The sequence below is a fragment of the Arachis hypogaea genome, chromosome 6 (genome assembly GCF_003086295.3).
Source record: "Arachis hypogaea cultivar Tifrunner chromosome 6, arahy.Tifrunner.gnm2.J5K5, whole genome shotgun sequence".
NCBI classification, from domain to species: domain Eukaryota; kingdom Viridiplantae; phylum Streptophyta; class Magnoliopsida; order Fabales; family Fabaceae; genus Arachis; species Arachis hypogaea.
This window is the reverse complement of record NC_092041.1, coordinates 12,515,027-12,526,083: the sequence shown is the minus strand read 5'-3', so window position 1 is coordinate 12,526,083 and position 11,057 is coordinate 12,515,027. Positions and strand designations below refer to the sequence as shown.

Genomic DNA, 11,057 nt, shown 5'->3' with positions numbered 1-11,057 from the left:
AATCACAATGGTAACAAGTCGTTACCCAAAAGTCAACCACAATTTACTGCAACGAGAAGACAGCAATGTAAGCAAATCACATACATATAATCGAACATAATTATCACCCTAATGGACATATTCATAGTTAACGTAAATAAATACAACTTAAAACTCCTCAATACCAAGCAGTGACAAATACATTGCGGTCAGTAAATCAGGATAGATCAGGCTTTTAGAACCAATTATACTTGCATTGCACTAAATTCAGAAGACTAATTCCTTGAAATGGTCAAAGTGTCCTATGCATCGACGCGAACAATGCCATGTATGATCCTTGTTTGTTGCCACAAGGCAGTGACGATGGTAACTGATCTCGGACATCGATCTGCACATGTCGTGTGTCACATTTATCATCAATGACATCATTATCGCATTCATAGTTCGTGAATGAATGTATCTTGTCCTGCTGTGACTCCTTCACCTGCTGAAAACATCATAATCCCCAATCAGAAACTATAATAATGCATAAAACCATAATGGTCATTCATCGCAAAGTGGTTAAGAGGAGTTTTATGCATCACACCTGTGTTAACGAGTCGAGATTTTTATTGAAAACACCATTCGTGTCAATGGATTCGCTGCTTTCATGGAGGCTCCGCTGTTTTACAATTTTTTTTGACAAGAAGAAGTAGATCGTCATTAGTTTACCCAATTCATGACACAGAAATTAGATGTTTATATTCAAAAAAATTACCTCGACAAAAGTGTTGTCTTTACCCTTCCGGCTCCTCATACCCGTCGCCGTAAACTTCCTTGTTCCACCCTTTTTAAAAGGCTGCCCAAACAGAGGAACATTCACATAGTTTAATGGTTTTTAAAGGGACAAACACCGAACAAGATTTTCACAGTAGGAGTCTATTTCGAATAAACAAATCGTACCTTGGTATTAGGTCCTGAGTGGTGTTCGGACTTAATTGAGAACGACCTCGAAGAATTAGCAAACCTTTATGGACTAAAACCCGAGTCCTTGGCTGACGCATTGCCGTATGATCGATCGTGAGGGTTACCTTCCACACTATGCTGCATCAGATCTGGACAGCGCTTGTAGTAATGACCGTACTTGTGGCAATTAGAGCATGCTCTCTTCTTCCTCCAAGAAGACCTCTTGGAAGGGGCTCCTTTGCTTTTGACAACAAAGGGATCGTTGATGCCTTCCACGTTAACATTAGGAGTTGACTTGCCTTGTTTGCGTGACTGCAGGCGGATAACTAAATTGACAAGTTCAGACTGGACTTCATCAAAGTCTGCAGGATCCTTGCAAGCAATGTCACACAGCTTGTTGCAATTCGATGCCAACGCTCCAACTCGAAACTTTAAGACCCTTTCGATGTCATCATTCACAGGCATTTCTGTGCTAATAAATTCGTTCTTTGCATTCTTTGTCCACCTTTTGTATATTAACGAATCTAGAAACTCAAGTATGTTTTCGAACTTCATGGCACAGAAGATATGACTACAGGGAATACCACGTGATTCAAACAGCTTGCACGAGCACGAGAACAGATTCTTACCTCTATCGACTTCCACCCGTCGATCTTTGGCCGGGTCTCCGAGAGCAGTCACGCTGAACTCTACCTTGTCCAAGGTTGTGCTTAGTACCGTTATATTCAAAGCCCCTGCCCTCTGAATCTCATTACGAATTTCCTTGAAAATGTTTCGCGTGAAATAACATGATGCAGATCTTTCATATACCTCCAACGAGGTAATCATCACTGGCTCTGAGCACTGAGACTTAAAGTCAGCTATTAATTTGTTGTTTCTATACTCCTTTAAGGCCCTATCCAGGTTATGCATGAAGTCAATGAGGGTGTTCTTGCGATTAACATAAAATCTGATGAGAGAATTTATACCTTCACACTGTGATGTCGTCCTTATGTAACCAAAAAACTTATCCCGGAGGAAACAATGGGACCACATCTCACGAGTTTCGTACATCTTCTCCATCCAGGTACTTCCAACAAGGTTGTGCTTATCCAAAATGGTTGCCCATCTCTGATCAAAGTCTCTCTGGTCGTTGTTGTCGTATATAAGACCCTTAAAATCGTGCAGGAAATTAGGATTCTTTATATTTTCACATGTATTTCTCTGCAGATGCCAGCCGCATAACCGATGGGTCGCATCAGGCAGAACATTCTTGATTGCATCTCGCATGGCAAGGTCTCCGTCAGTTATTACTGCTTTTGGACTTTTCCCACCCATCGCTTCAACAAAGGTTTCCAACAACCACTTATACGTCTTTGTGGTTTCGTCGGATAGTAGGCCGGAGCCAAAGATAACAGTCTGCCCGTGATGATTGCATCCAGAGAAAATGACCAAAGGCTTGTTGTATTTATTCTTCTTGTAGGTTGAATCAAAGGCAACAATATCTCCAAAGCAGTGATAGTCGATAATTGACTGCCCATCTGCCCAAAAAATATGCTCCAGCCTTTCGTCACTAGTGAACGTATACTTTCCAAAGAACAGCGGATCGTTGTTTGACTTGCCAATCAAATAGTTTATTGCCGCATTGGCATCCCCGTTTTTAACTTTTTTCCGACGATAGCGATCGATGTGGTTGTACAAATCTTTCCGTGTGAAGCCAGCATGATGATATCCACCTTTCTGGAATGCAATATACCCCATAATATGGCAGCTCTTGACACCAAAATTATGAAGATTTTCCACTTGGACTCTATCAATCACAGTGAGACGACGATTGGCCGGTACCAGATGCGCAAATTGGGGTGGCATCAGATCATGGTTGTGAGATTCCACAAAACATGATACCTTCCATCTACCGCAGCCGTAGTCAAGCTTTACCCTAAGCCGAGCTGAACACTTGGTTCACGTTAGTGACCTTACCTCCCTTGATCTATCATCCATATCAAGATACCTCATATTTCTCCAGCCCTCTTTGTTGCAAACAAGTTGCCTGCTAATGATTCTATCTTGATTATCCCTAACAACGTCGTCCTTCCTCATTACAAATCCATGCCAACAAGAATAAGCGTTATAAAACTGGCAAGCCTCATCCTCCGTCCTAAACTCCAGGTTCCAAATATCCTCCACCATTAAATCCGCTATTCTTTTTACACCACAAACTTCTTCACTCTTGCTAGTGGAATCCAGAGAATCCACATCGTCGTCATCAGCATCATCTTCTGCATTCGGTTGATAATCGAAATCATCACCCAAATTATTATCAGAATCATTCTTAAACTCATCCTCCTTTATGGACATAATTTAACCCCTGCCATAATTTTACCCAAAAATGTCAATTAACAGAGCCAATGGCAGCAACGAAGGAAAGCTAAACTAAGCTGCATGTAAAATTAAATGAACCAAATCCAATTAAACTAACCCAATTGTTTTGGACCCCAGTATTAGGTTTTAATTTCAATTCTCCAAACCTAGCCACAGCTTAGAACTGGACAATGTTACTTTATTTCCAAAATCCAGAATAGCAACCCAACACCGTAAACAGAGAACCGTTGAAAAGGCATAGCCTATCATCAAAATTAAACTAATCTGTATTAACAAAAAAACTTAATCGGACATACCTTGATGAGAACCAGAGGTTGAGCTTCAACGGATAAAAAATGCACTGTCGGAGTCGGAGGGAGGTGACCTTTACCTAATCCGACGCACCTAATTCGAAGGCAGCCGAAAAATGAATGTTGGTAAACCAGCTTCCAGCAGCCACAGCTTCGGATCTAGCAGAAGTTCTGCTACAAAATTCTCTACCAGAGCCACATCAGTTTAGCGTTCGCCCTCTCCTGAGTTGACGTCGACGCCAATCCGACGAAAGCAGAGTACCAGTTCCGGAACCTGTTACTCGAAGGAGATCACTCTTGCTAAATGGACGCTGGGTGGATTACTCTCTGGTGTAACACTGAACGAAAGCGAAAAAACCAAACAGGGTTGGATAGTGGGTACTAGTATAAGAAATTTCACTGCTGGAGGCTGTGTTTTTCAAGTTCTGAGAGATGCATGTTGAATTTCAGGAAGACATGGAGGGCACTTTTTAAAATGAAAAATAAGTGATATAGTAGAAATTATAATTGCAAATGTTCCCCAATACACTATACAATATGTATATACTCTAATTAATGTAGTATCTACTATGGTATATGTTCATTAAAAGCTTTTGCTATAACCAATGAATGCATTAATGAAAGGTTGAAAATTTTTTTGATCAATGGTTGAGATGAAGACACATGTGCAAGGGTAACTTACCCACAAAATTGCCATAGGTTTGGAAGAATTCACCTTAAATTAATACATGATTTAAATTTTGGGAATCAAATTGGGTATCTACTCTAAATTTAGAGTATATGTCCAAATAGATCTCTAAAAAATTTTGAGTAAAACATTCTCATTTTAAAAAAAAAAAATTACGTTCACGTTTTTAAATTTTATAAAAGTAAGATATATAAGTCTTTTTGTCATATTTTCGATGATCTATTTATCAAATTAAAAATAACGAGATTGACTAAGATATGAATTTATTGTCTTATTTTCGTAAAATTCATGTACATGAGCGTAATATAATTTTTTGAGGAACTAAAACGTCCCATTAAAATTTTTTAGAGACATATTTGAGTATATACTCCTAAATTTGTTTAAGTCTAAACACGTGGAAGAGTGCCTTGTTTGAAAACAAAAACAAAAAAGACATGTTACATGTTACCCATTAACAAAAAAAAAAAAAGAAATTCATAATTGGCTAAAAGTAATTCCTTTACATCATTTTCTTATGATCAAATATGTTCATTTACTTTACGAAATCATTTCTCCATAATAAATTTCATGTAATGCTTTTTTTTTTCCTTATCAATCTTCTTGTATAACCAAACTAACGTTGCAAAAAGCTACCTCACCAAACTGACTAAATCACCATAATATACACTAGCCTAATATGAACTGAGTTTTTGACTTTCGAGAAAGTCACAGCTTTAGAAATATGAAATGAAATGCTAGAATCTTGGTCTATGACCCTTTGTTGTAGGAATTTCCAATGCGTCATAATGACCATAGCCATGGTAAAGAACTGTAATTGGATTTTCCTTGCCATATTCTTGTCCATACTCGGCAATTGTTATCAATCCACCTGCATCCTCATCATACATGTACACTGTGATTGGCACCCTGCATATATAATAATCATTAACATCCAAGATTTGATTAAATTAGTACTTCAATTCTTCAAAGAAAACGAAAAAATACTTACTGCAAAACATGAGAAGCAATGAATAATTCAGGCTCACCACCCCACATATGAGGCTTCCTTATTTGTGAAACATATGTTTCAAAATCTCCTTCTACAAACCTAAACATGTGATGAAACGTTTGTGTCTGTCACGCATTTATACAAGGACAAAACAATTTGATAAACTCACCATTCTGTCTCTTCCCTTCTTTTGATAAACTCATCAGCAACCTGCCAAACAAGAATTATGGCTTCAATTATGTCCCTGATGCAAGATTCAATCATGTTCATGCATGAAGATACTGAAACTTAATACCTGACCCCGCAACTCATCTGCTAGCTGTCTCTCCAGTGTTTCACTGGAAGCCAGTTTTCCAGATCTCAAACAAGCTCCATGAGCAACAGAACGAAACAGACACCTTCCATCTCCAGGTATTCCTGCTCATTCACCAATGCACTGACACATCACAAATGTGTATATGCTTATGTTCTTAATTATTAGTCTACTAATTAATTTGTTTATAGGGTAGAATAATGTGCAGCTTATACCTATAACATAATAATCTGTGTAAACTTTCTTGCCATGTGAGAATTTGATAGTTGACTCATTGCACTCATCAGAATTTGTAGGTTTAGAATTTGAATTGCATATAAGAAATTCAAGAAGAAAGCCACTTGGCCAAGTCATAGATCCCATAGTACTCTTAACTTTAGGGAGTAGTGCTTTTGGTTTAGATACCAAAAGCCTCATGTTCATACTTTGGCATGCCAATGAAATCACATAATGATTATGTTTCCCCATGACAGTGGAACTAGACAATGTTGTTGTGGAAATAGACTGAGCAGCTGCATGGTTTATCTGTGATTTCTCAGGGGACAAGTTGAAGGAACATGAATTTGATGTTCCTGTTTCTTGAGGCCTAACTCCACAGATGCTGCTACTCATAAGAATCTGATGAGCATGGCCTTTGAGCATAACAGCATTTATTGAGTATAAGCTCATTGATGAAGAGCAAACACTCATCTCTTATTGCCTGAGACAAGAACCACACACCATCATGTCATTTTTTATTGAGAACAGGAATAAATTTCATAAAAGAATTTGATTATACTGCTGTGAAAGTGTTGATTTTAGCAAAACATTTTAAATATCATAATATAACATAGGTGACAAACTAACAGGGGATGAGTTGAATAAAGGAATACCTCACACACAAAATATATGACAATAAAACAGAAAATTCTGGAAGAATGGTACGAAAACAAACCTAAAGGTTGATCAGTCAATTGAAACGTGAAGAAGGAATGTTCAAGAAAAATTAAAAATGCAATGCGTGAAGGAGGAAGATGATGAGTACATTGTGGCGGAGAAAAGCGAACTGTGGAGTGAGAATAAATAAACTCAAGGTAACGAAGTAAGGAATATATAGTTATATACATACTACACGTTTTCCACTAATGAGTAAATGTAGAGAATATGTCACACAGAAGCCATTTAACAAGCTCCTTCAAATTCAAAGCACAGAACATTTGTTACGTTAATATTGTGTTAAATTTGGTTTTAGCAAAGATAATGCATAGTTGTTCTTCTGAGTTTCTGATTTTGAGCTTAAGTTGTTTGTTTTGTTAATAAAGTATACTGCATCATACAATAATATCATGTCAATAAATAAAAAATGTTGATGATGATCTTGTGGATTATGTTATTTTAATTTCTAGTTTGCCAACCAGTTTTCTTTTTTTCTTTTTTTAATTTATTATATTTAATTGTCAACATTAGTAGAATGATGACTTTGCATGAAGCTTGTTATTGCTTTTATGTAGTGATTGAAAAATTAACAGTGTAGAAGGCATTTTAGCATCACAGTGATAACCACTAAATTCACTTTTTTGTACATAATTAGATACTAAGACATTTATACTAAGATTTTGTTTCCATGTTTGGCTTTTACTTGAGTACAATAGGATCGGATAAATTAATATCTAAGGAAGCAACACTCTAACAACGAGTTTCAATCAATATTGTAACAAGTTGTTAAATAAATCTAATATGAAGTTTATTAAAATTAAATTTTTATTGAGTTTGAATTTTAGATATTTTTTTATTAATTTAAATATTTGTCTTTTTTAGAATTTTGATTTTTTTTTTTGCCTATACTACATATACACTAAAATCAGTCATAAAAAATAACTTCTAGTATAAAATACATGTTTAAATATAAAATATACATTAAAATAAATTAAACTACACATGTATTTATACATAAATATATTGATAGCTGATTTTAATAGCTAATTTTAATATATGAATAGTATTTTTTTTCATTATATCAAATATTGACTTTAATATTAGTTATGCATATAATTTAAAATTTGTAAAAACCATACACTATATATCTAATCACTATATATAAAAAAATGTAAAGGAGATGGCTAACAAACCTTTTAGGTGAGTTGACTAACAAACTTGAATTTCTAATGTATTTATTTCATAAAAATTTAAAAAGTTGTCAAACCCTAAAATATATTATAGATTGAGAAATGTTACTTGCCCTTTAAATTTTTAATCTTTAGTCAATCTTTTAATTTAAATAATATTATTTAATTAATTTAAATATCCAATTTTATAAAAAATTAGTGTATGTTCTCGTACACTGTACGTGATCATTAATAAAAATATATAACTTTTTTATTAAAAGAAATTAAACAAAAGATATATATAATAATTATTACTATAAATATTTTATAAAGTTATAATTAAAATTAAAATTTAATTATTTTTAATGTTAAAAATATTAAAAATAATTACTATTTGTCTTAACTGATTTGGATTGATTGAGTGGTCATCTCACTCGTCTACCTAAGTATTAAAGTTTCAAATTCCGCCTTGTGTATGTAACAACTCATTGGTTAGCGCAGACCCTTAATAAATGGAGCTTCAATCCGTCGAGAATTAGTTCTCGACCTGCCGAGTTGGAAAATACCGTGAAAGAAAATAGTATTTGTCTTGAAAGTAGAACAATTCTCATTGATGATAGCAATACTTATGGAGATTTTCCTTTGTTAAAATTTAATTGTGCGGTTTTATTTATTGGTATCATATTCATTCAGGAAGTCAACCAATATGATCAACGTTATTACCGGTTAAAATTTTATATTTTATGACATAATTTTCAAACTTCTAAATTTATAAACTTATGTCAATAAAAAAACTATTAGATTGATTAATATTTTTTGGTAATATTACCAAAACACCGTAGTCGAGTATATTAAATTGTTTAAAAAGAAACTATAATAATTTTTATTATTTAATATATAATTTATTCTATTGAAAAATAAATTATTATTCCTAGATTGGAGTATATTTTTTTTCCATTTTTATATCATTTTATTTGATATGTAATTGCCATTAAAAAAATGAATGACTATACTATTTTATAATATGATGTACAAAATAATTTTTTATTTCAAAATTAATTCTGGTTAGTGAAAAGAATTCAAAATATTTTCTTACACAAATTTAAATTTAAATTTGAATTCAGAATTGATTAACAACTCACCTTTTTTAAAATTTTAATAACAAAAACAAAATTAGTTAACTACAAAATATTTAGCATTTAATAATTTTAATCATTTAAATTTTAATTACCAAAAATTGAGTTAGAAATTAATTATAACTTAATAATCGATAATACATATATATATATATATATATATATATATATATATATATATATTAGTACACAAATAGTAATATCTAATATATCATTTAATTTTTTTTAACAGAACTAATGTATAATTTATTGAGAATTGATTTATTGTCTAAATTTTTTTAAAAAACTTTATAGTATGTGAAAATAGTGATCTTATTTTTTATTATTATTTAAAAAATTATTTATAATTTTTTATTATGTAATTAACTTAATTAATAACCTTTATTAGTATTTTTCTACAAACAAAATTATGTCTATATTATTTATATATTTTTTAATACTAATAAATATATAAGTATTTGTACTATTATATTTATTAGATAATTGGCTTAAGTTACTTATTTCGTATGTTAAATAATATAAATTATATTTTATATATTAAATCATGAATTTATCCATATTAAGAGGAGAAAAATTATGTAATAAATCGTATGATATAAAGATTAGTTAATTTACATATAAATTATCTTTGAAAAAATAAAAAAATAATTTATCACATATAATAATCTTTGATATATATAGTGTCTTGTGTATATTAGGATGATCTATTTTAATTATGTAAGTGATTATTATTATTCACTTTTTCAATAAGATAATAAATAATATTTAAAATTAAAAAAAAGATAATTAGAATTTTTTAGTTTGATTATAATAAAATCTATTATAAGTATACTTAACTTTTAGACATACTAAATATAATTATATTTAATAGTATAATATTTATTACAGTAATGACTCAAAATATTAAGTCAAGTGAGTAAGATCAATCTAGGTCTATTGTTAGGATCCTAAATTCGAATTAGGTTCATTGTCTTAAAACCCGATGCAGATAAAGTTCATGTGTCCTATCTCAAACGGCTCAAATTGAATTTTCGTTGTTAGTTAGTGTTACGGCCCAGCCCAAACGGCTTGCGGGTCAACTCGACCCGATGACAACCCGACCCGGACAACCGGATGCGAACGGGTCACAGCGCGACCCGGACACGCGTCCCTGGCAGCTCCTCGCTACAGCTGTGAGGAAGCTTCGAGGAAGGTGGGCCTGTCCTCGTAGGGCCCACCTCTGACACGATATAAATAGGGAAGGGCAGGTCCTTCCCTCGAGGTACGTCACCTTTTCACCTAACACCCCTCCACCTGCGCACGGACTGACTAGACCGTCGGAGTGTCTTTGCAGGTGGCACCCCCCCTTTTTCCTCTCACAGCAAGTGCTCGACTTCCCGGCAAACCGGAGCCCGACACAACTGCGATTGAGGAATCCTCGCTCCTAGTAACCATCACCCGACCAGTCCGGAAACCGACAATCGAACATTGGCGCCGTCTGTGGGGATTCTTCCTTGATGGACGTTCTGCAGGGTCCTGGCGATCAGGGTCGGGGAGCCGGAGCGGAGGGGGCAGCCTCTGTCGCCTCGTTGAGAGGTCGGCGAAGATCCCCCCGACAACTCACTGAACAGCACACAAGGGCACGACCCTTCGGGGGAACGGGCGGCGACAGCGCCATAATAATGCAGGAGTTACGGCATAGGGTCCAAAATTTGGAGCGACAGTTAGCCGACCAAGAGTGCGATGGACGAAGCACCGACCCCAGCTACACCCCGTCCCTCGAAGGCCAAGAGAGAGACTCCCACCGGAGCCGCCAGCGACACACTTCCGCATCCCGAACGGACGCGGAGAGCACCCGGGAAGAGTCCCCAATCCCGAGAAGACGAAACGACACCATCATCTACTCCCGTGGCAGAGAGACGCGCCGCACGGCACGTGAACGCGAGAACAGCGAAGGAAGGTCCGGGAGGACTCGACAACCAGTGATAATGGGCGTCACCCCGTTCCACCGTTCCATCCTCGAAGTCCGGTTGCCGAAACACTTCGACAAACCAACGGACATGAGGTACGACGGAACTCAAGACCCCCTAGAACATCTCACAGCTTTCGAGGCAAGGATGAACCTAGAGGGGGTAGGGGACGAGGTAAGATGCCGAGCTTTTCCGGTGACCCTGGCGGGACCTGCGATCAGGTGGTTTAACGGCCTCCCGCAGGGATCCATCTACAGCTTCTCGGACATCAGTCGTGCGTTCCTGGCCCAGTTCACGACGCGAATAGCAAAGGCAAAGCACCCA

The 11,057-nt window shown here is 35.4% G+C and overlaps 2 protein-coding genes across 3 annotated transcripts; both read right to left on the bottom strand.

The window, feature by feature from the left end:
• Window positions 1-271: 271 nt before the first annotated feature.
• Window positions 272-3,261, bottom strand: LOC112805325 (protein FAR1-RELATED SEQUENCE 9-like). The gene is made up of 6 exons (XM_025847718.1): window positions 2,884-3,261; window positions 1,050-2,643; window positions 922-935; window positions 737-817; window positions 566-640; window positions 272-463 (listed from the first exon to the last, which is right to left on the bottom strand). The coding sequence occupies exons 1-6, from the start codon at window positions 3,259-3,261 to the stop codon at window positions 272-274; spliced, it is 2,334 nt and encodes a 777-aa protein (XP_025703503.1).
• Window positions 3,262-4,757: 1,496 nt separating this feature from the next.
• On the bottom strand, window positions 4,758-6,587 carry LOC112696076 (OVARIAN TUMOR DOMAIN-containing deubiquitinating enzyme 4). Of its 2 annotated transcripts, XM_025748673.2 has the most exons (6): window positions 6,499-6,587; window positions 5,780-6,264; window positions 5,547-5,668; window positions 5,421-5,461; window positions 5,252-5,350; window positions 4,758-5,169 (listed from the first exon to the last, which is right to left on the bottom strand). In XM_025748673.2, the coding sequence occupies exons 2-6, from the start codon at window positions 6,252-6,254 to the stop codon at window positions 4,998-5,000; spliced, it is 909 nt and encodes a 302-aa protein (XP_025604458.1). In that variant the 5' UTR covers window positions 6,255-6,264; window positions 6,499-6,587; the 3' UTR covers window positions 4,758-4,997. The 2 variants fall into 2 exon arrangements, with proteins under 2 accessions (XP_025604458.1, XP_072052836.1); XM_072196735.1 differs by lacking the exon at window positions 6,499-6,587 and having other exon boundaries at window positions 5,780-6,379.
• Between the last annotated feature and the right edge of the window lie 4,470 nt (window positions 6,588-11,057).